Here is a 24035-nt window from a genome sequence, read left to right as displayed (position 1 = left end):
AATTTCATCATAGATTACATCTGAATTTACCCCAATCTAATTTCCGTGCATTAATACTAGCAAACTGGGGCAGTATATAATAAGAGTAAAATGAAAATATTTTTATTTCCTTTGCCTTAATAAAACTCATCCCTTAAATTTTCCTTATCATTTCCAATATTCAGTCAAATGTTCACCACTTCACCGCCAATCTGAGTTAGTAAATAAATGGCGCAAGTCTGTCAAACAAAGATCAGCGAGGGAGGGAGGGGTGGGGGGGTGTGGCTTAGAGTAGAAAATAAGACTGGGTGATTTATTCAACTCATCAAGACTGTTAATAATAATACAAAGGTGTTAAAAGGCCACATAGCATCCGGAGAACCCAGCAAAAAAAAAAAAAATACTGACTGGAAAAAAAATTAGATTTTTTTTTTGCTTCTGCATTTAAAGAAGCGGCTTGTGGTGGTGCACAGCGTCATCATGATGGGAGCTGGGGACAGTTTGACGTCTTTTTTTTTTTTTTTTAATTTGCGTGCGGGGGTACCCTGGCTCCTCAAATGGAAGGGCCTAAAGTGCACGTGTCCCCCCCCCCAAAAAAAAAACAAGCCTTGAATGAATGTTTGCAAGATGAAGTGATCGCCGTATCGTGTGTGTGTGTGTGTGTGTGTTTTTCTTACAACTTCAGAGAGGAACAAAACGGCTTCCACTGGAGATTGTCTTGTAAGTGCATTAGTTGGCTTTCTGGTTTTTATCCGACCGTAGCAGCATCGCTCATTATTATTATTATGAATGTGATTATTATTAGGCATTATTGGACTGAACAGCTACGGATGAGAGTACAACCAGAAACTTGACTTTATACAAATTATTTTTGTCAGTGTATATGTATGTGTATGTATACATCAAATATAAATACACATATACATACACACACACTGACACCCACACGCACAGACGCACACACACACACTATCCACAAACATGTACAAGTTCATAGTCGTATAGCTTTTTGTTCTAAACCTTACATAGGCAACTTGTTTCTTTTTTGTTTTTTTTTGTTTCCATTTTAGCATATTATTAGAGAGACCGTTAAGTAGAAAACAAAACAAAAAGGCACATCCGAGCGGCGCGGTTGGCTGGATTCTCAGTCCTGGGAGGGAGGCAGGGAGGGAGTGGCGGGGGAAAGTTTGTCGGTATTTGGCGATTAGGTCAGGGTCATTCCGATGTCCGCCGTTTTGACATCGTGGCTTGACGGGAATCAAAGTTTGCCTGAGCTCGATGTGCAAAAAAGTCGAGCCGGGATGTTGGCGGAAGGGGGGGGGGGGGGGGGGGGGGGGGGGGGAAGGCAACTTTTTGTGTGTCTTGGAAACAGTCACAGTGTAGAGTTGAGGGGATGGCGGAATCACGGTCATGTATAAAAACAAAACAAAAAAGGAGCAAAAGCAAACAAAGAATCCCTTTCCCTTATCCCCCTGCATAAAATACAGATAAGACTTTGGCAGCTGTTCGGTGAGAAAGAAGCGTAACAGTTGAAGCTACAACAGTGAGAACTTTCCCCAAATGGGACGCCATCATTTTCTAGCCAGCCAGCCACCCAGCCGTCCGTCCGTCCGTTTTTTTGTAGAGTGCTTGTCCTCATTTGGGTCACGGGCGGGGAAGCTGGAGCCTATCCTAGCCGTCTTTGGGCAAAAAAAAGCCAGCTACCCCCTGGACTGGTTGCAGGGCACGCAGTAAAAACAGTCGGGTCAAACAAAAACAAAACAAAAAGGTCAGATTGACTCCAGTGGTGTTCTGTCCTCTTTTGACCAAGTACTGGGTTATTTTTGGCCCGACTGTTTTTAAAGTGCACCATTAGACAAACAACCGTCCGTCCATTTTCTATAGTGCTTGATTTCATTGGGGTCGGATGAGCTGGAGCTTATCCCAGCTGACGTCGGGCACCCTGGACCGGTCGCCGATCAATCGCAGATATTCTCACCCCAGCATGGACACTTGACATTCACGCTGTGGGCAAATTTGGAGTCTGCGATGATCCTCGCGTGCATGTCGTTGGAATGTGGCAGGGAGCCCGAGTCGCCGGAGTTGCGATGGGAACCCGGAACCTCACGACTGCAAACCCAAGATCCAAAAAGACACTTCCAATAAAGGACTGTGACTGGATACGACTTGTCAATCTTCAGACATCAACCCAACAGAGAATGCATTTTACCCGCTGAAAAAGAGATTTGTAACCCAACCAAATGATCCATCCATCCAACCATCCAATTTCTAAAGCGCTTGTCCTCTTAATTAAGAGCGGCAGGTGAGCTGGATCCGATCCCGGCTGGCGGCAGGCAAAAGTCAGGGGAGACCCTGGACGGGGGTCGCCAGCCGACTGCGGGGGGGCACATTTAGAGAAACTAAGATCCACTCTGGCCAATTTGGAGTCGTCAGTGAAGCTAACATGCACGTTTTTGGACAGTGGTAGGAAAGCACGGGAAGGGGGGGATGACATGCAAACTGCTCACAGGAAGGCCGGAGCAGAGACCCAAGGCTCAGAACTGAGAGGCCGACGTGCCGCCCGTAAGGTCCCCGCGGCCAAGACGAGCGCCCTTTATCAACATGGAGGGTTCGCAAAAAAAGAAGGCGTGGCCTACGGGTCCCCCGCGGCGCTGTTTTCCACCAGCGAAAGTCCGTGCAGCAGCTCGCGCTTGTATGTCTTTGGGGGGAGCTTGGGCAACTGCGGGCTGGAGTTGTGGCGAGGGGGCACGGGCGGGGCGGCGATGATGGGCGCCGGGAGCGGACACAGGCTGTTCTGGCTGGCGCTGAGCGGGCAGCTCCGGCGGGGAACGCGCGGCGAGGGCGTGCCGGGCGGCGTGTTGGGCGAAGCGGGCGAGCTGCCGAAGTCCCAGTGGTAGCGGCCCACGGGCGAGGGCTGCAGGTTGAACGGGTAGTTGATGAAGATCTCCGGGGGCCGCTGGGGCACCGGCGGCGGCGTGTCGGGGAGCGGGTCCCGGGGGGGAGGCGGGGGAGGGCTGGGCAGGGGGCCGTCCAGGGGGCCGTTGTAGCCCGGCGTCCGCGGCTGCATCCTGGGCAGGGGCGGCGGCAGCCGTGGGGGGATGGCGGGGGGGCTGTCCGACTGAGAGCTCTGATGACACACGTGCAAACAACACGCTTAAAGTCCAGCAACTATCAAGCAAGGTGCAGGAAGCCTCAAGTCTTACTTTGCTTTCCGACATGGTGTCCTTCCTTCGAGGCGGAAGTGGCGGCGGTTTGAGGAGCTCCTCCCCCAGCTGGTGGAGGCTGCCGCACGATACCGACTGGAACTCTGACGGCGGGCACAAAACAATACATGAAAAAAAAAAAGAAAAAAGAAAAATGTCGCCAACGCGTCCACAAGCACGAGCCAGAATGCAAAGCACTCCGATTCTGACGAGTCAAAACTCACTGCAAGGCGGCAGAAGAACCGGAGCAAAAATAGAGTTGGACCCTGCAAGATACAAAAAAAGAGAGGGTCAGGTTTACCAATATGTAGGATGGCTCCAAATTCCAGCCGGGCCTCAAACGCACCACCGTAGGAGCTGCTGAGGTCGTGCTCCATGAAGACCGAGCTGAGGTCCGAGGAGGCCGACTGCGGCGGGGTGGGCGTGTTGGGGGAGGTGGGCACCGAGGCGGACGCCGGCGTCTCGGGGTCCGTCTCGGCGATGCTCCGGAAGGTGAGCTTGTGGTGCGGCTCCCTCTCCAGGGCCTTCACGTTGACAGTTCGCACGGGCCGGATCCCGGGTGATTTCAGCGTGAAGCTGGTCTTTCTGGGCTGAGAGCGGGAGGAGATGGCACGTTAACCCTCGCGTGGGCTTTCTTTCTCTCGCGCACGTCGGACGGTGACGGCTTACGAATCGAGGCGCTTGTTTGCAGTTCCTGGGCTCGATCTCCATGGACATGTTGAACAAGTAGTCTGAAAACTCCTTTTCGCTTCTGTTTCCCATCGGGTTCAAGTTCTCAAAGAAGCGCTGAGGATTCCAAAACAAAAAGGTCTCGTTTCCTGAACTTTGATGTTCTTGCACAGTCAGAATTGATGTGCACTCACCCTGATGTCGTGCTCCACGTTAAGGCAGTAGGGCTGGTTCTGGTACTGCTGGATCTCGCCGGTGATTTCCGCCACTTTCCTCCGCTTGCTGAAGTTGATCAGCTCCTTGCCGTGGCGTTTCAGAAAATCCGGGTTGCCCTCCTCCGTCTTGAGGATGTTGGTCAGGTAGATCCCTGCGGTTGAGGAGAGAGGGGCCACGTTTTAGCTCCAAATGGACAACGACACGGGCGGACGGAAAGGCTGCTAGTGGACGTACCAAAGAAAGGCACACAAGGCGGGTTGATGGACTTGAGTTTGGCTAAGTACTTCTTGAAATGGTCTTGACTCAGTTCCACAGCCTCCTCCAGGATCCTCTTCTTCCTCTCCGGTATGGCCTGCACACACGGAAACATGGTCACATGAGGCCATCTTGGGGAAATGGAGCAGAAGCTACTACTTCTCTTCTGAGCAAATCCGTGGACGGTATGGGTCATCACCTCAAAGGTGTGGTCCAGGCGGTAGACCGGGACTGAGTTGATGGCGCTGACCACCTCCAGCACGCCGTTGAAGTTGTTGAGCTCCTGAAAGACCTGCAGGATCTCAATGACGCGTGTCCACACCGCCACGCGCTCCTCCAGGTTCATGGTCTCCACGATGCACCTGACGCACATTTGGACGCTTAGTTCATGTGGCACCCACCGCACAAGAGGACACATCGGCACGACGCGGCGCTCACTTCTCAAACCACAGCGTGAGGTTGGTGGTGTGTCGGATCATGCGGAGCAGGTTGGGCGAGTTCTTTTCTTTGTCCTCTTTGGTCCACACGCTTCCCACCAGCTCAGACGGACGCACGGCTCTGCGGACGGATCGACGTCAGCGCCCGTTTTTCCCCGCCGGCCTCGACGAGCGCCCACTCACCTGTAGAGCTCGGACTCCAGCAGGGTCAGCTGCCGGGCGATCTCGATGGGGTGCAGGGTCATGAGATCGAAGGAGTCCACCTGGCCGGCGCGGCAGATGTGCCACTCGATGGGCGGGGGCGTGCTGCCGAAGGTGAGGTTGTGGCTCACGCCGTTGGACTGCGTCTGGAGCTTGCGCCGGATGATCTTGTTGATGGACTCCACCCACTTGCGCATGGACTTGCCTGCGGTCAGAAATGGTGGAATGGTGAGGGGAAGTTAATGTAGACAAAATATTAGGGATACATGGCTTTGTATTAGGGATAAAAAAAAAAAAATAATAAAGTTATGAAGCAACTCAGAAACAGCCTGACCTCGTAGTTGGATTTTGCTCTTGATGTATTCCTCTAAGCGAGTCCTCAGCTCGGGGTCGTTTTCAAAGTCATAGAAATGATGCTCCACCCACTGACGGAATACGTTGAGAACCCTGCGGAGCAAATCCAAGAAGCTGACACAACTGACTCGAACCCAGAGAAGGAAAAAAAAAAAGGTAAACATCTCACCTGAGCTGGACCGGCTGCACATATTCCTTGCGGAACCTCTGGAGCTCAGCCGCCATGGGCTGGTCGCCGTTCCACAGGGCCTGCCGGTCTTCCTCCGTGGGCTCCGGTTCTGGGATTTCGATCCTGAACACACGCAATGAGGGCTTGAACGTCACGGAGGAAACATCGACAGCAACGACGAGGACAATAATAATCGGCATACTTTGCGACGTGCTCGAGGGAAGAGCGTACCTGTCAATCAGCAGTGTCAGAAGCTCCTGAGGCTTACAGAAGGATCGGTACGTGGTCAAAAAAGTGCGCACAAAGTTTGGATCTAAAAGAAACAAAGAATTTTTGAGGAAAAAGAAAATATACAAATAATAAGCAACGTCATAGCCGCACATGATGACAAATACTTACCGGCATACATGTGGTAGGTGAGCCTCTCGATGAGTTTGACCACCGTGCCCGCCTTGATGATGGGGATGCCCGTTTTGCTCTGCACTTTGTCCTCAAACACAATGTTCTCCTCAGAGTCCTGTACGGCGAAGCGGTAAAGCTCCGGCGAGGGCAGCCGGAGCGGATGCGCCCGCTCCTCGTGCTGCAGCTCCGTGTCCAGCATGCGGTCCAGGGTGGAGCGGTACTGCAGCGTGACCAGCGCCGCCATCCACGCCGCCTTCTCCTCGCCGGTCCGGGCGCAGAAGACGGCGCAGTTCTCGTCCTTGCCCATCAGCTCGAAGGCGTGCCGCAGCTCCGGCGAGTCCTCGCGGTCCACGATGCGCACTTTGCGCAGCACAAACTTCTCCTTCAGGCGGTACTCGGCGCCGCTCCCCGAGCCCGGCAGCCGCGAGCTCTGATTGGCCTTGCAGCTGATCATGAGGCCGTCAAAGAGGAAGTTGTGGCGCTCGTGCTTGGCGCCGGCGCGCAGCAGCGGGCCCTCCAGGATGAACTCGCTGCAGCACTGGCCGATGTCCTTGCCCTCCCAGCCGTCGATGCTCTTTTGGATCTCGTTCATACGCTTGATGGCTAGCTGCTTGCTACGAATCTGTCGACTGTAGAGGCGGTACATGGGCTCGCTGCGGGGGGGGGGGATCACAACAAACACACACGTCAATATACACGCTGTCAGAGTGAATTTGCGAGCGCCTACCCGGGCTTTCGCCGTGGCTGCTGCTTGGCATAGATGCGTTCCACGCTGCTCTGCAGGTTGAGTAGCGCCGTGATGGCCTGCTTCAGACACTCCCGGTCATCCTGGTCTTCACTGCGCTCCTGAAGTTGCTGCAGAGCAGACATGATGGAAGGAGGGGGGGGGGGGGCATCACATCTTGCGCCATACTATATTCCAAATATGAGTGAGTACCTGCAGGAGCTCAAAGTAGTGCATGCAGTGGTACACAGGCACCATCATCAGCTGCGGAAGGACGTACTGAACGGCCTCTTTGAAGCCTTCTGCTACAGACTATGAAGAAAGAAAAAAACAAAAACACAAAACCAGTTATGCACTTGATATAGAATCATTCCCATGCAAAACGACCATGTATAGTATATTTCACATGTTTCGAAAGGTTGACATATGCGAGGGCGGGGGCGAGTAACCGGAGAAGAAGCCACCATAGTGGCATCCATTTAAATCTCCTCTTCCCCTGATGGGAGCGATGGACAATCAATACGCTCGGAGTGGAGGCTCCTCAGCAGTTAACGGTCCCTAAAATGGATGACGAGTCCCATCCAAGTTTTTGACGTTGAACATATGACGCGATGAGTGGACTAATTGGACTACAATCTTTGAGGTGGCTGTTACTTTGGTGTCAGCCCCCATCACGCTTCAGTGCTATTCTTGCGAGGAATGTCCCAAAAAAAACAATGCGGCTGCGGTGAATAAAGCCTACACAGACGCCCAACACGTCGCGGGATCCTGGCGGGGAGGAATTCCATCTTGGCTTCAAAGCACCACAGGAACAAATAGAGGGAGTGACCTAACTTTTACCTCTTTGCAAAAACTATTTTTATTGTTTTTTTTTTTTTCCCAGACAGGGAGTGGTTTAGAAACGGTTTGTTTTGGAAAAACATGCAAGGAGCTGTAAGACCAGATTGAAGGGAGGACTGAGAATAGAGGCTACTTAAAAATTGCTGAAGAGAAGAGAAACAAATTTGATCAAATTCCCCCACTGCTGCAAATAACCAAAATCTCAGAGTAACTGACGCACACTGTGGGTGTGTTGACCTCCACTGAAACATTCACTGACTCGCCAGAAGCTCCTCAGCTCACGTCAACTATTTTGCTTGGGAACAAAGTCACCACTAGAGGGAGCCAAAGCTTTGCTGTTATTTTTTTTTCAGCTTGAGCAAAAAGTCAATGGGTCAGATGTTGATACCTGGAAGTAGAGGCCCACGGTGGGTCGGGCCATCAGGTTGTTGAAGTGCTCGTGGAAGTCTTTGCTGAGGATATCCTGGGAGAGCGTCTCGTAGGGGTCGAACGCTTGCTCCTGCACACGCAGCCGACAAGAACCGTATTACGACATGCGCGTCGACCCAGATTCATTCGGCGGCGGCGTGACAAACGAGCGCACCTCGGCCAGGTCCTCGAAGCAACTGCCCACCAGGGGGTGAGGGCTGCCGTCCGCCGTCATCTCCACGGCGTCCTCGATGAGGCCGAGCAGCTTGACCGTCAGCTCGTGGATGTCCAGGATGTTGCTGAAGATCACCTCCACGTCCTGAGCGACGCGATGAAAAACAAAGCACTTTTTTTGCTTTGCTTAAAATGTCTTTTTCGAACGACCGGTACATCTTTTCTGGCCTAATCTCAACTTTCTTCTCCTTCACATGATTAGATTTTCACTCCAACAATAACTTATGACTTCTCCGACTAATCTTCCATTTGTACTTTTTCAGGTAGCATGGTCCTTCGTTATTGCTTCATCTGGCAAAAGGTCACGTTCATTAGTATGATGTAAAAGGAAGGAGCGACGGGGCTAAAAACAACATTTGAGCGGAGCAGAAGAAGCAGCAGCAGCAGGCAGACATAATTGGCGCTATTTTGGCCAGGCAGATGCCGTTCTTGTCTCTACATAATAACACGCTGCGCATTCCGCGAGGGCCTCCTCATCCCAGCCGTGCCGCAAATTACCCAAAAAAGAGCAACTATGCAAAAGCCGCAGCCGAGGGCCCAACTTTCCATTCGCGCCTTCACAATATCGTACGCCAGTCTTGTTTGGGTTTCATTTGCTGAGCTGTGAGTAATCCTTCAATACGCTTAGGTGGGATTTGGCCCTAAATGCGTTTGTAATCACGCTAAGCTGGGAAAGCGGACTGCTCGTCAGACGGATTTCCAGCGCCGCGCCTCGCCTCGCTCGCTTACCCGCGGCGTGAAGATTTTGGAGTTGGACAGGAAGTGGTGACGGAACACTTTGATGATGAGGTCCAGCTCGCGCAGGTACTGCCGCTCCTCGGCGATCTCCAGCCGCACCAGGTCGTCGTACGTGAGCTCGCCCGACGTGGAGGGCTCGTCGGTGCACTGCGACATCAGGCCGATGTCGTCCTCCTGGTCGAACATGTCCATCAGCACCTGCAACGTCAACGCGCGGTCAGACGACCTGAAAACAAAAGTCACTTTTCCGTTTCGATGATTCAAACGTTTCACCTTGTCGGCACACATGGATACTTTGATGTCCTGCTGGCTGATCTCGTAGTGGCGAATGTTGCCCACGTAGTTGCCTGCCAACTTCAAAATGTCCGCCGATATGTACTCCACCACGGCCACGATGTAGAGCGACACGTGGTAGTCCACTCGGTAGCCCAGCACCTCCTGTGTGGAAATGGAGAGTCAGCGGACGTCTTACGGGAGATGAAGCGGCGTTTCTCAAACCTTAAGCAACGGGTGGATCTTGTCCACGGGGAGAAGCAAGGGATTCCTCCTCTTCCGCTTCTCGATGGCCGACTGCGCGTCGGCGATGGCCCACTTGTCTATCGGGTGGGGAAAGGTCTTCTGAACTCGCTCCTGGTGACGGCAAAAAGAGAAGCAAGGTTAACCAACCTGGAGGCCTCGCAAAGACGACGGCAAAGCGACGTTTTTACCTCCACGTCCTGCACGGAGCGAGGCTGCGCCACGCACAGCATGTTGAGCAGCTGCAGGATCAGCTCCTCAATGTGCTGCAGGGCGTCCTCCTTGGCCTGGAGGTTGGGGTGGACCTGCTTCTGCACCTGAACGTGACAAAAAAAAAAATGAGGCAAATGAGCGTTCACTTAAAAGCAGCTCAATTAGCTTATTGTCGTCATCGACACGGGAGCCATAAAAGAAGGGCGGGGCCTCAGGTGTTCCCGTAAGGATGCCGTGGACAGACGGGGCCGAGCCCTCTGGCGGGAACGCAGTCAGTTGAGATCCTCGGGGCGAGTACGGTCCGAGCAGGTGGACACCAAACGGCCAGCTCGGGCAGAGAAAGCAAAGTAGGCCACGGGGAAAGCGAGCGCCAGGCCCCGCAGGAAGGAATGCGAGCGCTAAGACTTAAAAAGGCCAACGTCATCGGCGCCCAGCATTCCTATGCTCTGACTTGACTGGAGATGCTGCAGCGTGCAGAAAGTCCCCTCCGAGAATCGAGTCGCCGTTGTGAGAGCAGAAAAGAAATAAAAAGAAATACCAAGTCTCGCCTTTAACTCGTGTTATGAACTTTGGGCCGGTCGACAAAGTGGAAAATCAGAAGCCACAAGTTGGCCCGGTTGCCGTTCCAGTACGTAAGTAGCTGCACGCTCGCAAGACTGGCTCGAAATCAGACACCTCCATTTCGAAACACACACACACGATCTTTACAGCTCCATATTTAAAAGCAAAAGCGGACTCTGAGATCAAGCCTGCACGCGTGCACTTGACCAAATTCCAGAGAACGCCGAGCTTGGTGAGTCACGGCGCCGCACACTTCCAGGGGTTTCCCCCTTGCGCAAGCTACATTCACACCACGGCTGGCCCGCGAGCAACACGTGTCAACCGCCGCCCACCGGACAGCGGTAGGATGGGAGCAGAGCGGCAAAATGCACAATTGACAGGAAAAAAAAAACAGAGTGAGAGCTCCGCACCAACATTCAGGAGCTTTGTCTGTGATGCTGCACTTTTACATTGCTAGTCATCGAATGCCAAAACAATTAAAATAAATAGATATATACAATACCAAAAAATATCACAAATCAGGATTTATATGATCAGGATTTGGCGCCGGTCATGGAGTTAAAAAATTGGTCAGGTTAAAATTTGCGCAAAACAAAGGCTGGGCCGTACAATAGCAACTGGACAATGTTGAAAGCGGCTTAACATTTCTAATTCAATTGATTATTCACTGAGCTGTGTATGTGAGGGGAGGGGCGAGGTAGAGGGGGGGGGGCACATTGGGCTCAGGTTGCAGGTTGTGTGTGTGAGTGTGTGCTTGTTATTAAAGCCAAGCATGTGTCACTGTTTGTGATTCACGCCATGACATCATCGGCCATTACGAGCAGACTGTCTGGGGAAAACTCGGGGCAGAGATCAACTGGCAGACAAAAGACACACGCGCGCAGGTCGGAACACACACGCTCGCACACACCACCGCAGACGACGTCACGCGCCGCACAAAAACGAAAGCATGCTTCAATACCAACGAGAAAAAAAAAAATCGCAATAAATATTGGTGAACACTTGATGAACTATTTGGGACACAGCATATAGCCAATAAAAATGTGGACCTGATGAACAAAATGGTTGAAATAATTTGATACATAAAAAAATACAAAAATGGTGGCCGAGGTTAATTAAGGAGGCTTGTAACCGAAGCTTCAAACGTTGGCCGACGAGGGAACACGGCGAAAAAAAGCAGGGACGCGACTCTTGATGCCAGCGAAAGGGCAGACGGCGAGAATGCACAGTTGTCAATAACGGCGGCGTGGCGGAGGCTAAATGAGGCCGGCGTCGTCCGGAATAGCCGGGACGACACGCAAGCACAACAGCACACCGTCATCCGCACACAAACGGCGCCATCAACCTTTTTTTTTTTTAAATGTAAACAAAAGTGACAAGAATGGAGCATATTCAACTGTTGTTTTTTTTTACATTCAATTTGATGAAATCAGTAATGCTGCTGCTTATGATGATGAAGATGGAGAGGGAAAAAGAAAGTTGTCATTCTGCTGAGCAAGGACATTCAAATTCAAATGACTTCCCCTTCTGGAAGTTTCATTTACAGTAGGCCCTTGGGAACAATGTTGGACTGTGGACGGTGGCTGAAGTAACAGAAACTGTGTTAGCACAAGTATGCACACCCTCCCAGATCGCGTGGCTGCGTTGGGAATGAAACAATCACGTTCGAACTGAAGTCAGGACACACTAGCTCGCATTTTCAGCGATCACTGTAGCTTTTCAACACAGTTCCCTGGCCCACCAGGTTGCTACAAGAGAGCGGCAAAGCACTACTTTAGTCTAAACCTAGCTGCTCAAATCACACCAAAATGATGCCAGATTAATATTTTGGTGTGCAATAATAGCAAGCAGGTGAGATTTTAGGTTCATGTGTAGATTCCTAACCACATTTTCCTGACGATGATGTCAATCATCACTTCCTGGAAAATAATATTTATATTTAGCACAGAAAACCCCCCAAAGAGTGAATCCAATTGTTTGTTTTGGTGGTAAAGGTTTGATCGACGAAGATGGTCGTTGTTGTCGCTCATTACCTTGCGCAGGGCTTGCACGAAGAGGCCTCTCCACTTGTGACTGTTCTCGTCACTGGAAAAGTCGTAGATCTGCTGGGGCTGCATCGCTGCTGCTTCTGCTGCGGTGGCGGCTCCTGGCGTTGCCGTGCTCCGGCCCGAACTGTCAGCATCGGCCCCGGCGGATAGTTAGCCCGCTTTTGTGGGTGGGTGGGTCAGTCCAGGGCGGCGAGCACGGCTGTTCGTCCGTCCGTCCGTCCAACGCGGCCGGTTGGCTTCGATGGTATACGAACGGGGCTGGGCGGGGAGGTCGTTTTGTTAAGGCGTTGAAAAGCAATCTACATTCGGGGTTAGGCACATGTAGCTCCGGGGTCCACTCGTTAGCTTTGCCGGCTAACGAGGGGGGTTAGCCCACCGTTCGGTGTAAACACAGCACGGCGGCTAACTCGGAAGCTAACGGCTAACAACAAGGTGGCTGAGCGACACCCTCGCCGGTTCTAAACTATTACAGGCACGTTAAGTTGAATAAAGTGGCGGCATTTGGGGCGAAGAAGCCCGATAACGGGCAAAATTGGGAACGCGGTGGGTTCCTGGGCGCCTTCGAAGACACCTGTAACGCTAGCACGTTAGCTCGGCGGAGCAAAGCCGCCGCTGGCCTCCGACAAACAAGACACACTTTCTCCGCCGTCACATACGGACAGCTTGGAAGCGTTGAAAATCCTCCCTCAAACAAAAACAAAAGAAAAGAAAATAGTCGCACAGCAGTGGTCCCAAAGTAAAGAAATCCGACGACTCGGAGGGCGGCGACACGGTCAAGTCCCGCCGTGGGAAAGTCTTCTGTGAGCGGTGCGGCGCAGGAGGAGGAGGCGCAGCCAGCCGGGATGGTTTTGGGTTTGCTTTGGGAAGTCGGACAAGATGTTCGTTCGGGGCAACTCCGCTGTCTGCCTGCCTGCCTGCCTGCTTGCCTGCTTGCTTGCTAGCGTCCTTCAGATGAACTATTCAAGGGGGGGAAAAAATAACAAAAACAAGGCTGACATGAGTGACACGTCTTCCACAAAAAACATGTTTGTTTTTTTGGTTTTTTACAATACATACGAGTCCTGCTTGATTTACTCATAAAATGGCTTATAACAAAAGCAAATTTCACTCGAAGCGACGTTACATAACATATATATAAAAAATACTATTTTAAAAATATTGTATTTTTTTCCATTCCATCCCTAGTAAATGTAAATAATAACATCTGTTCTGTAAAGCGCTTTTTTAACGACAGCTTTTGTGAAAGCGCTATATAAATAAAGACGGATTAACAATCTATACTGTACCTTTGAAAATCATTCAATTACACTATAAATGAAACACATTGTATGAAACAAAACAAAAACTTTTTGAAATACAAGAACATTGAAAAAAATCAACGATATTTCAAATTAAAATTTATAGTGCTAAATATTAAAGAATCCAACAAATTTTAGACTGTAGTTCCGAGGTTTACTCAGACCTCAACATGTATTACTTAAAATCACACATTTTCAACAATTATATATGTGCGTACACACGCAGTATATTTAGTAGTCATTCAGCCTGAGTGCTCGCACGCCCTCTCACGGACAAATAAGGTGCTACACCTGTACAGTTTAGGAATATCGACTGCTTCTGTGATTTACACATTCATTTTGACACTAAAGAACGTGAAGAAAAATGAGTCAGGTATAACGTTTGCCTTTTAAAAATACTTTGTCTTTATTATACAAAATCAGTAATATTTCTTTGTCAAAAACAAATGTCTTAAAAGAGTAGGTGTAAATATTTGGCATGATAACATCCTGAGTCACGATGCAGTTGCATGACACTTGGCAGTAAGTTCATATGAAGAGGAAGGGGAAAAACGTGATTGTAGATTAACAATATACAGTATACATGTCTCCCCCCCCCCCCCCCCCCAGAATGGAATTAAAATGTGCTTTTCAGCAAACAAAAACCGTTCTAAAAATCCACCTTAGCTATAAAACAGTTTTTCCATTTAAAATGAATCACATTCTGTATGGCTGGTGCGTTTTTTTGAAGTTTGACTTCGTTTTAGTGATTGCATCCTTTGACGTAACAGTCAAGTCGATGTTCTCCAGCTGAAAAAAAATAAAAGCGGCTCCAGTTCACTCATGATCCACCCTGATGTTTGCAAGTGATCCGGAAAACGGATGAATTACTTGCGAGGCTCTTAAGTGGGTCGAGTGCATTATTTGTCGGGTTTAAGTCAACTAAGCACGTTTAAAACGTGAAAACCTTTGGGACGCTTTTGTTGTTTCAGCAGTCTTTTTGTGCGTTGTGATTGTCCGGCAACCAGTTCGAGATCCGCGCCGCCTCTACAATAACCTCAACGGATCTGTTCTAAAAATAAAAACAGTCGCAAGTAAAATGGCCCCACTCCACCCCCCCCCCCCTTGAATTCCCAAATGAAGGCCACGACCTCATTGCTCTCACGAGAACCGCGGCGATTAGAGCGCAAAACGTTTCTCCACCTCGTCGGCGACCATTTCGCCGATGGCGAGCGAGGAGGTGGCGGCGGGCGAGGGAGCGTTGCGTACGTGCAGCACGCGGCTGCCCAGGTCGCCGACGCCGCCGTCAAACACAAAGTCGTCCACCAGGTTGCCGTCACGGTCCAGCGCTTGCGCTCGCACGCCGGCCGGACCCCTGAGAACATGAAAGTCCGTTTCACTCTCTTATCATGGATATAATATGGAATAATAATTCGATTTACCTGAGCACGTCACTGCGCGACAGTTCGGGTATGTACTTTTGGAGGATCTTGACCTGCGCCCCGATGAAGATGCCTCGGTACATCTCGCCCATGCCGTACGAGATGTTCCTCAGCACGAGCTTCTGAAGACCTCTGACACGGCCAAGTTAGAGTGTAACTGTCACACTATATCACTCACGACCGTAGCCACAGTCCGTTCATAGCCTCGGACATAGTTGCAGAAATCCACACTCGTGCTGACGTATATTTAAACATCGTCTCACGCTTTACAGTACCCGCTGTACTCTTTCGTATTCTCGTATTTTGAAAATCAAGTTGATTGACTTGACCTTGGGTTGGTTTTCCGCGAGACTGACCTGAAGCTGAGCGCGTCGGCCAGGTCTCTCACGTTGAAGTCGTAGATCTTGTATCCTTCCCTCTTGAAGGCCAGCACGGCGTTAGGTCCAAGCCAGATGCTGCCGTCCATGCGCGGCGTGAAGTGGACCCCCAAGAAGGGGAAGCGAGGGTTGGGCACCTTGGGGGGGGAAGCAAAGTAGCAAAAAAGTCATTTTTCATTCCTATTTCTTCCTTTCCACATTCTGATCGGTAATACGCAACATGCTTCTATCTTCTAATGACTTACAGATGTCCTTAAACACACAGACTGATAAAACGATTCCCCGGGAAAAGTTTGGAATTCCGCTCTGAGCGATGATAAAAAACATGTGGCCGTAAAGTGATTGCGTAACATCGGGGAAGGGAAAGGTTGCGGCTTACGGGATAAATGTTGCCTTTGACCAGGTAGTGCTTGTCCGGCTTGAGGATCAGGTAGTCTCCTCGGAAGGGGACGATGCGAGGCTCCCGGCTGCAGCCGGAAATTTGCGACAGGCGGTCCGAGTAGAGACCCCCGCAGGTCAGCACGTAGCTGCAGCGAAGCTCGTTGCCCTGAGGGAGCGCACCCGAAAGGCATTCAATAACTTTATTTATAAACAAAATGTAATGTTTGGGCCGCTCACTTTTTTGTCTTTGATGATGATTGGATATTTGAGTCCTGAAAAAGATGATGACATCATCAGTTTGCGGATTTCTACGCTGCTAATTGCTTCTTACCTTCAGCGCTCCCTGCTGGGCTCTCGGCGGCCAAGGAGATGTCGCTCACTTCGAACTGTGCCACCACCTTGCCGCCGGCCTCCTCGAAGTCTTTGCCGTACTGCAGCGCTACCCGCCGCCAGTCCACGATGCCCGTGTTTGGGGAGTCCAGCGCCATGACGCCCTGGACGGGGGGGGGGAGAAGGCACGTCAACGTCCAGCCAATGAACCAAAGAAGAACAATCCAGTGCCTGCCCTCAAACATTAAAAAAAAAAAAAACACCCCTCTTAGTCAAAGAATCATACTTACCCTGCAGTACGGCTCCCGCTCTTTAATTCCTTTAGCGTCTATTATGCTGAGTCCCGGGACCTGGTTCTTCAGGCCTCGTTCGTACAACGCTTTGAGGCGAGGGATTTCCTCTTGTTCCACGGCCACAATCAGCTGCAAGCATACATAGGTCCAATCTTTTCGGTGTTACTGGATGTAAAATACTCGAGTGGGTTACTAAAGTTGATTCAACCTTGCCGCACTTCTTGTAGGGCAGTTGTTTCTTGTCGCAGTATTCGTAGGCTAGCGCCGCCCCTCGCACGCATAGACGAGCTTTGAGCGAGCCCGGCGTGTAGTAGATGCCGCTGTGGATCACGCCGCTGTTGTGGCCGCTCTGGTGCGCCGCTGAGAAAAAAAAAAAAAAAAAAACCCACAAAAGAATAAATATGTCAACTAATGAGGACATTGATCACTAGATTGAAACAAAAAAATAAAGCTTTTTAAAATCTGAATAAAAAAATCAATAGTTAGTGATTTTTTTATTTAAATTTCATTTAATGTTCTACATTTTAATTTGATCATTTTATTAAAATGAATGACCTAATCAAAGAATACCATTTTACTGATTAAACTGAATTTCAATGTTTCATATGTATCTGAATGTCTCACAGAGCTCTTTCTCCTTCTCCAGCAGGGTGAAGGTGAGGCCCGGGTGTCGCTGGATGAGCTCCCGGGCGGTGGCCAGGCCCACAATGCCGGCGCCCACCACGGCCACATCACACGTGCTGGAAGAACACACGCTGATTAGTCACCGATAAATTAAGAACCGTCCCTATACATTCGGAGGCCGGGCGTGTTGACAAAGCGGTTCAACGTCCTGCTGTTCGACACAACCACCACGACCTTTGAGACGGACATCATGCAACCCAAAGCACATTTGACCTTTTTTTTTTTTTTTTACATTTAATAATTAGAAAAAATAAAATGTGTGAATGGACAATGAACAGTACTATGTAACAGCAGACTGTTGTGCTTTGGAATCCTGCACAGGAAGCCCCACAATGAAGTTGTGGCCAAATGTTCAAAGACTGAAATAACAGCTCCAATCTTGTGACCTCAGACAAAAAAAAAAAGTCTGCAAAATATGCTGCCTTGTTCTTGGCATGAACATGAAGTGTTTACAGTTGCCACCCCATTTGCACGCCCCTGTCCACATTGAAATGGATCAGTTCAATCGTGATTCTTTTTTTGTTTATTCTGTGTGCTTCAATTCATGTGCTTTCTTGGCAAACATGTTGGGGGTCTGAATTTGTGTTTTTGCTCCTAATGCATTTCATTTTCGGTCCCGATCCCCAACAAATAACGGGGAGACTGCACAGTGTAGTCAAGGAGTTATTACATAACCGCCCTGCCTTCAAACTCTGCACACACACACTCGACTAATGTGAGACACATGAACACGCTGTTCTTTTAAAAGGGCGTTTCAAGGGAATAAAAAAATAAATAAAACAAATACAGAAAAATACTTCTCTGTGCGTTGTGAAAGTGGTTATTTGTTAGACCTGCTGTAAAATGCCCTTGACAGTGCAAACAAGTCGATAAAAGTTGCTCGCATGTCGTAAATGTGCACATAGACAAAGTACAAAAGCAGAAATGTGAGTAAATGAAGTGGTTTTCCTCTTACCTGTGCAAGTGTCTTGTGCAGGTGTCATTTAGCAACTTGGCGCTAGCAGCCTTTAAGGGGGCTCTTGTGCCCACGATCCGAAACATGGCAACCTCTCGTCCAAGTATTATTTAAAAAAAGAAAAAAGGACAACGCGAAAAGTATTTCCAGTGATAGGTCCGCCTTCTCTTGTCACTTTCCCCCCTCCTCCTCCTCCTCCTCTTCCCTTCCCTTCGTCGATGTCAGCTAACTTCCCACATGAAATCCAAAACTCGCGTCAACTCCAACGAGAGTTCCTTCTCCGCCAGACAGCCAATGGGAAGGCGCGTCTTTGGTGACGTTGCACGCCAGACAAAATGGCCCCGGTTGACATGTAAACAAACCCACCAAGCTTGAAGGGTAGGTCACAGAACGTTGACATTTTTGCACTATTTGCTAGCGTGAATATGCAATATGACGTTCCAAAATGGATTTATATTGCAGATGAAGCTGCTAGTGAAGGCGCTGCAGTCTGCTATGAAGCAAAAAGAGACGAGCCGGAGACATTTCTGGGGTTGGCTCAATGCTGTTTTCAACAAGTACTTATACCGATGTTAATCCGATAAATTGTTTAATGGGTGTCTCTGTTCTTATTCATCTATAGAAGAGGCTTAAAGTATATAAAAGGATGTTTCTGAAAGTGTCAATCAAAAGCATCATGTGACATGTTCAAACTTGGGTGTTGTAAATTACAAACTATAAAAAGGTGCACATTTTGTTTCATGCAGTGAAGTGCTACTTTTCTTATACCTACTGAACTTTGGTCTTGTTTTTAGGGTGGACTACGAGCGCATCAAGGCCGTGGGACCCGACCGGGCGGCTTCCGAGTGGTTGCTGAGGTGTGGCGCCAAGGTGCGCTTCATGGGTTTGGATCGCTGGCACGGGGACTACAACGCGCTGCCCACCGGGCCTCTGGGACGTTTCAAGATACAGGCCATCGATGCCACCGACTCCTGCATCATGTACCGAGGCTTCGACCATCTCGGTTTGAGAAACTTTCCACGCTTAACCTTAAGTGAGGCAGTCGAAAAAGATTGACGCCATTGCGTTGCGTTTGTGCAGAAGGTTTGCAGCACGTGGAGGAGGTGAAGCTCCAAAAGTGCATTTACATCGAGGACGCATGCTTGGAGCGGCTTAGCTCATTGGAGAACCTGCAGCGCAGCCTTTTTATCTTGGAGGTGGTGTCGTGCGGAAACGTCACCGACAAGGGTCTTGTCGCTCTGCACAAACTCAGGCTGGTCTCTTTAAAATGTATTTTTATATATGAAAAAAGATTATTTTTTTTGTAAAATAAGTTTTGATTTTGAAATGCATTCTTTTAATGAAATGTTATTTTAAGTGAAGCATCATAGTACTAAATTCCGGGAAGAAATAATAGTTACCTGGAATTTGAGGATGGAAAACAGCTTATAAAATGCTTTTGTTGTTTTGCCCCCTCGTGTAGTAATCTGGAGTACCTGTTCCTCAGTGACCTGCCTGGTGTCAAGGACAAACAGACCACAGTGGAACGTTTAAAGACGGCACTTCCACGCCTTGACATTCACGTGGACTTAGACTAAAAAACAACAACAACAAAGCACTTTACTGTTGACACCAATTTATTTCTCATCAACATGGTCCTTTTAGCTTGACGCCATAAAGACTCGTTATGCTTCCGTGGGCCAATGTTGGGTTTACATGCTGACATTTGTTTTTGTGTTGCCAACAAATCTAAGTTCTAGCTCATGGTAGATCGAATGTAGGCAAACGATTTGGAGTCTCAACCACAGGCTCCGAGTGTTACAGCAACATTTGATCCTTGAGTTATGGAATATAAAGGAGCCTTGAATTGAGGCACTCCAATTGGAACAATTTGGCATTTCCACAACGAGACAGCTGTGGAACGTCCTTAGCACCAATGTGGGGATGATCTCGACAAAATGATCAATGTCATTGTCTGTCTGCTTATTTCAATAAATATAATTAAGTCCAAAAAAAAAAAAAGTGGCATCCTACTTGACTTGCGGTGCGGAAGATTTGAAAAAATCTTCCATGTCGTGTATAAGCGGAGCGTAGTGTCGTGCCACGCTCCTTGTCCTCCGTCAGCTAGCTAAGACTTGAAAATAGTCATATGAGGGGAAAAGACACCGACAAATGTCAGTCACTCATCTCCAGCGCTTTGCTTCACTTTTCCTGAGTCTTGTTGATGCACGCGTGGACGTGTTTCTAGATGTTGGGCAGGTGGTAGTTGAACTTGCTGAGGTTGTGGAAGTACTTCTTGGTGTCCGAAGCAGGGAAGATGCTGCTGCCTGTCAGCTGAGGTAAACACTGACAACAGCAAGCCAAAAATGGAATCAACTTCAGAAGTTCATATGCTCATTAAGCAATAAGCCACGAGATGGAGGGATGACATCAATCATCATTTTGAATAATATTGTGACTATTTTCTTACTAATAAAACAGAATTGATGAGCAAAGTATTTTGAAGTTTGTCTCAGCAAATAATGTAGCAACATGGCCTTTATTTGTTTTGTAAAGTGCGTGACTCACTGGCAGGTGTTTGCGCGGCAGGCGGGTCCTCCTGTTGCCGTGGCGATCGTGCCCCACGCTGGCATTGATGTTGCCCTGTTTAGTGTTGCGCTGGTACTTGTGTCTCAGGTTATCAAAATAAGGATGCTGCAGCAGCTGCTCGCATGGAAGACGCTCGCTCGGGTTCATACAAAGGCAAGCCTGACGACGATCAGACACGTTTCGTTGACGTAGGACTGAATTTGACAAAGAATATATCAACCCATTTGGTGCTAATGCGGCCATTTACCTTCATGAGACTGAGAGTTTGGTGGGAGAGGTTTGGATATTTCAGCTCCAGGGGTTCCTAATGTGTGCAGAAGAAAAAAAGAATGTGTTCAAAATTGTCACTGAGAGGAGTTTTGGTGGAGCTCATACCATCTGGAGAGGTTCCGGGATGTTGAGGCCATGGAAGAATTGATTGGTGCTGAAAACTTGCTGATGGCGACAGATCAGATCTCCTGCGACATATTGTAAAACATGGACAAAATGAAAATTATTTTTTAACTCCGGCTAAAAGCGTTTTGAGTTGCTCTTTTAGAAAAAAGCTGACCGAGGGTCTTGCGGATCAGGTAGAGCTGGTCCATGTCGGACTTGCCGGGCCACAGCGGAACGCCGGAGAGGAGCTCGGCAAAGACGCAACCGACGGCCCAGACATCCACGGGGGGGCCGTACTGCGTGTCCCCCACCAGCAGCTCCGGGGCGCGGTACCATCGCGTAGCCACATAGTCCGTGTACGAGTCGCATGGCCCCGCTACGTACACGACGAGGCAATCAAATTCAAAATCGATTATCAAACAGTCAATCGTTTAATGAGATGATGGAAGAAAAAAATCCAGACTAGATTTGATTTTAATGAAATATTTTGAGGGAATGCAATGTCATTGTGGTGCTTACTGAGAATCCTGGCAAAGCCAAAGTCGCACAGTTTGATGACGTGCTGTTTGGTGATGAGAATGTTCTCAGGCTTCACGTCTCTGTGGATACACTGGTCACGGTAAAAAAAACGAGCCCCGGGGGTCGGCGGGCGGCGTGTTTGTACCGCCGGGCCGAGGGAGGAGAAAGGAATGCTCGTTAAAAGAGAGGAGGAGAACCAAAGATGTGTGAAAGCGTCGCTTACTGACGTTGTGCTTGTGGCAGAAGTTAATCGCTTGAAGCGTCTGCCACGTGATGCTCCTTGCCAGATGCTCGGGAACGCTGCACACAACAACAACAAACACTTCTGGCAATCGCTTACTGTAAGAAAAAAACCTGACAAAGTCGCAGAATCATTGCCCGAAAATCACTCCGTCCAATTAAAATTCGAAAATATCCCGCTCGCAGCCACTAGGGACCGTTACGATGCCTCCGCCGGCCCGTTTACCGAATATAGATTTATTGCCACGCTCGGCGGGCAGCTGTGTTGTCTTACGGGCAGCCATCTTTTCAGTGTCGCCACGGAAACTACTATCACGTGACTCGCGATTCAAAACAAGGTCCGCCCCTCCCGAAAAGGAGGCTGGCGGCGCCCCGCGGGCACAGAGCATCGCCGCAAACATTCCCGGCGGGGCGGGTCAGCTTCCCCAGGAGACGACCAACACAAAGGCGGCAACATACAGTATGTCACAGGGAGATAATCCAATGTAAACAGCGCCGCACCGCCGCTCTGTTCAAAATACACCTGAGACATGATGTCATCGTACCCAAAAGCCCAAGACAAAAAACGGTCTGAATTTTGCGACTATACAAAAATAAAATTAGAATGCTTCAAGAACCAAAGATAATTTTTTTTTCGATATTTAATTAAAATAAAATTGGGAGTCTTACGAGGAAAAAAAAAATTTAAATGTTGCGATGCCAGTGTGTGATGCTAACCCTTGAGGGTGTCGGTCCAGCTCATGGAGCACCGTGTGGTCGCAGTACTCAAAGACCAAGTGAAGCTTCCTCTTGCGGCGAAACACCTCGATCAGATTTACCAAGTTGCCGTGTTTCAGTTGCTGCACGAGTGCACACACACACACAAATACACAATCACAAACATTATGCACACACATACACTCGTAAAGACAAGTACGCAATGAGTGAGTGTCGTGGAGTAAGACGTCCACCTTCCTACCACTAAATCCAAAATGTTAATAGGTGGACATAAAGCTGGCGTTGCCCCCGACAACAGCCCCAACTCACCTCCCCCCCATTCCAGGGTTCTGCCAAATTTATGGGCTGCCACTCCCACCCGCCACCGCTTGACTAATTAAGCAGAGCAGATGACAATTGGACTCAATATGAGGCGGCGGGCACGCTTCCAAATTGGAGCGTCCGATTGTGATTTCAAGTCAAACTAGTGCTGCAACGGAATGCATATTTATTTATTTTTTAAATTGTTTATAAAAGAACAACCCATTTGGTATATTTCTGTTTTCCTAGCCTGAAATCATTTAATGACACTTCCTTAGGTACATTAATCATTTATAGTATTTATGAATTTTTGGTTCTTGGTAAATGCAAACTATGATGACGATTCTGAAATAGGATTTTGTGTGTCCACCTTGAGCATCCTGATCTCCCTGAGTGCGATTTTCCTGATGGTGGGGTCATCCTCCGATTCCACAAACTTCTTGATGGCTACGATCTGTCCCGAGTCTCTGTTGCGACATTTGAAGACCACGCCGTACGAACCCTCGCCGATCTTGCCCATCTTCTCGTACTTGTCCATCCTTCTAGACAAAGCATCCGCAAAAACAAAACCAAGGGGCAAAAAGTCCTTGGAACACACAAAAAAAAAAGTCAAATTACGAATGCTTTTAGAAACAAGCTGCAGTTGTAACAAAAAATAAGTCAAGCGTAAACGTCTGGTTACATACAAGTGGAGTACTATAAAAAAGGCGGCGTAAAACAACCAAACAAAAAAATCTCAGGGTGTTGTGGGCGTCCAATCAAGGTGCAGCACCGCTGGTAAACATCACCAACAAAATAAAACTCTTTCAACAAAATATCTACAAAAATATGTTATGAAGATAACAACACATCACTTACTTTTTGGAGGTGATGAGGGAAATAAAAATATCCTGAGATGTTTAGTTGGAGAGAAACTCAAGAGGCTTCCTTCTCTCTGAGGCTCAGATGTGATGTGTGGAGGGGGGGGAAAAAAAAAAACTCCCCAACATATCAAACGTGCACACACACACATGCACCCACACACACCTTTACAAGACCCGCATCCACTCACACTTTCACAATAAAACAGTGCAACTGCAAATTTAAATTGACACAAAATACAATGCTGCATAGTAAGATGAGTAACTCGACTGTCATTATTTACCATGTGTCCTAACTATGATTATGGGACAAAGGAAACATCAAGTCTTGTCTTCTACTTGATAGACAAGCTAGTCTTTTATTCTGAAAGTAAAGGCGGGGGACTACCTTTTCTGTCACGCAGTCCTTAACACACCCGACTTGACGCATCTTCCTGGTCCACCAGCCAGTCGCCGTAGCAACAAGTTGTGAGGTGAAAAGAAAGAAAAGGACTCTGTGGATTTGTCCACATGAAAGCTGGAACAATGAGGACATTTAAAAGCAGTTACA

The 24035-nt window shown here is 48.8% G+C and overlaps 4 protein-coding genes across 5 annotated transcripts; 1 reads left to right on the top strand and 3 right to left on the bottom strand.

The window, feature by feature from the left end:
- Positions 1–278: 278 nt before the first annotated feature.
- Positions 279–13133, bottom strand: sos2 (son of sevenless homolog 2 (Drosophila)). Of its 2 annotated transcripts, XM_085931878.1 has the most exons (23): positions 12153–13133; positions 9537–9662; positions 9328–9459; positions 9103–9267; positions 8821–9027; positions 8033–8176; positions 7838–7948; positions 6823–6921; positions 6613–6740; positions 5883–6538; positions 5715–5796; positions 5484–5606; positions 5295–5407; positions 4943–5165; positions 4761–4880; positions 4522–4684; positions 4302–4419; positions 4046–4218; positions 3852–3968; positions 3529–3772; positions 3407–3448; positions 3183–3286; positions 279–3106 (listed from the first exon to the last, which is right to left on the bottom strand). In XM_085931878.1, exons 1-23 carry the CDS (start codon positions 12234–12236, stop codon positions 2612–2614), a joined length of 3969 nt encoding a protein of 1322 aa, XP_085788004.1. In that variant the 5' UTR covers positions 12237–13133; the 3' UTR covers positions 279–2611. The 2 variants fall into 2 exon arrangements, with proteins under 2 accessions (XP_085788004.1, XP_085788005.1); XM_085931879.1 differs by lacking the exon at positions 3407–3448 and having other exon boundaries at positions 3532–3772.
- A 940-nt stretch (positions 13134–14073) lies between these two features.
- l2hgdh (L-2-hydroxyglutarate dehydrogenase) lies at positions 14074–18104 on the bottom strand. The gene is made up of 10 exons (XM_085931883.1): positions 17907–18104; positions 16892–17007; positions 16476–16627; positions 16265–16396; positions 15976–16138; positions 15882–15916; positions 15643–15810; positions 15243–15400; positions 14887–15018; positions 14074–14819 (listed from the first exon to the last, which is right to left on the bottom strand). The coding sequence occupies exons 1-10, from the start codon at positions 17990–17992 to the stop codon at positions 14624–14626; spliced, it is 1338 nt and encodes a 445-aa protein (XP_085788009.1). The 5' UTR covers positions 17993–18104; the 3' UTR covers positions 14074–14623.
- Positions 18105–18128: 24 nt separating this feature from the next.
- On the top strand, positions 18129–19907 carry dmac2l (distal membrane arm assembly component 2 like). The gene is made up of 5 exons (XM_085931889.1): positions 18129–18284; positions 18369–18463; positions 18701–18909; positions 18987–19158; positions 19369–19907. Exons 2-5 carry the CDS (start codon positions 18369–18371, stop codon positions 19481–19483), a joined length of 591 nt encoding a protein of 196 aa, XP_085788015.1. The 5' UTR covers positions 18129–18284; the 3' UTR covers positions 19484–19907.
- On the bottom strand, positions 19505–23613 carry cdkl1 (cyclin dependent kinase like 1 (CDC2 related kinase)). Its single transcript, XM_085931888.1, has 10 exons — positions 23484–23613; positions 22996–23211; positions 22326–22447; positions 21596–21668; positions 21369–21459; positions 21025–21225; positions 20850–20932; positions 20722–20778; positions 20454–20633; positions 19505–20231 (listed from the first exon to the last, which is right to left on the bottom strand). Exons 2-10 carry the CDS (start codon positions 23161–23163, stop codon positions 20130–20132), a joined length of 1077 nt encoding a protein of 358 aa, XP_085788014.1. The 5' UTR covers positions 23164–23211; positions 23484–23613; the 3' UTR covers positions 19505–20129.
- Between the last annotated feature and the right edge of the window lie 422 nt (positions 23614–24035).

Source organism: Syngnathus leptorhynchus, chromosome 15 (genome assembly GCF_054491065.1).
Source record: "Syngnathus leptorhynchus isolate UIUO chromosome 15, UIUO_Slep, whole genome shotgun sequence".
NCBI lineage: Eukaryota > Metazoa > Chordata > Actinopteri > Syngnathiformes > Syngnathidae > Syngnathus > Syngnathus leptorhynchus.
The sequence above is the reverse complement of the archived record's forward strand: the minus strand, read 5'-3'. Positions and strand labels throughout refer to the sequence as shown.

Bases quoted from the DNA above. Each gene is read 5' to 3' on its own strand.
- sos2 (XM_085931878.1), bottom strand. From the start codon at position 12,236: ATGCAGCCCCAGCAGATCTACGACTTTTCCAGTGACGAGAACAGTCAC. The intron at 9,268-9,327 runs GTTTGAGAAACG...ATTTCCACACAG, and splicing joins AGATCCACCCGTTGCTTAAG to GAGGTGCTGGGCTACCGAGT. The intron at 8,177-8,820 runs GTAAGCGAGCGA...CGCGTCGCTCAG, and splicing joins CCAAAATCTTCACGCCGCGG to GACGTGGAGGTGATCTTCAG.
- l2hgdh (XM_085931883.1), bottom strand. From the start codon at position 17,992: ATGTTTCGGATCGTGGGCACAAGAGCCCCCTTAAAGGCTGCTAGCGCC. The intron at 15,401-15,642 runs GTAAGCCGCAAC...TCCCCCCCCAAG, and splicing joins TCAAAGGCAACATTTATCCC to GTGCCCAACCCTCGCTTCCC. The intron at 15,019-15,242 runs GTCAGTCTCGCG...TGGCCGTGTCAG, and splicing joins GCCGACGCGCTCAGCTTCAG to AGGTCTTCAGAAGCTCGTGC.
- dmac2l (XM_085931889.1), top strand. From the start codon at position 18,369: ATGAAGCTGCTAGTGAAGGCGCTGCAGTCTGCTATGAAGCAAAAAGAG. The intron at 18,910-18,986 runs GTTTGAGAAACT...GCGTTTGTGCAG, and splicing joins CCGAGGCTTCGACCATCTCG to AAGGTTTGCAGCACGTGGAG. The intron at 19,159-19,368 runs GCTGGTCTCTTT...CCCCTCGTGTAG, and splicing joins GTCGCTCTGCACAAACTCAG to TAATCTGGAGTACCTGTTCC.
- cdkl1 (XM_085931888.1), bottom strand. From the start codon at position 23,163: ATGGACAAGTACGAGAAGATGGGCAAGATCGGCGAGGGTTCGTACGGC. The intron at 20,779-20,849 runs GTATGAGCTCCA...TGCACACATTAG, and splicing joins TCCCGGAACCTCTCCAGATG to GAACCCCTGGAGCTGAAATA. The intron at 20,232-20,453 runs GTGAGTCACGCA...TGCTGTTGTCAG, and splicing joins TGCCGCGCAAACACCTGCCA to TGTTTACCTCAGCTGACAGG.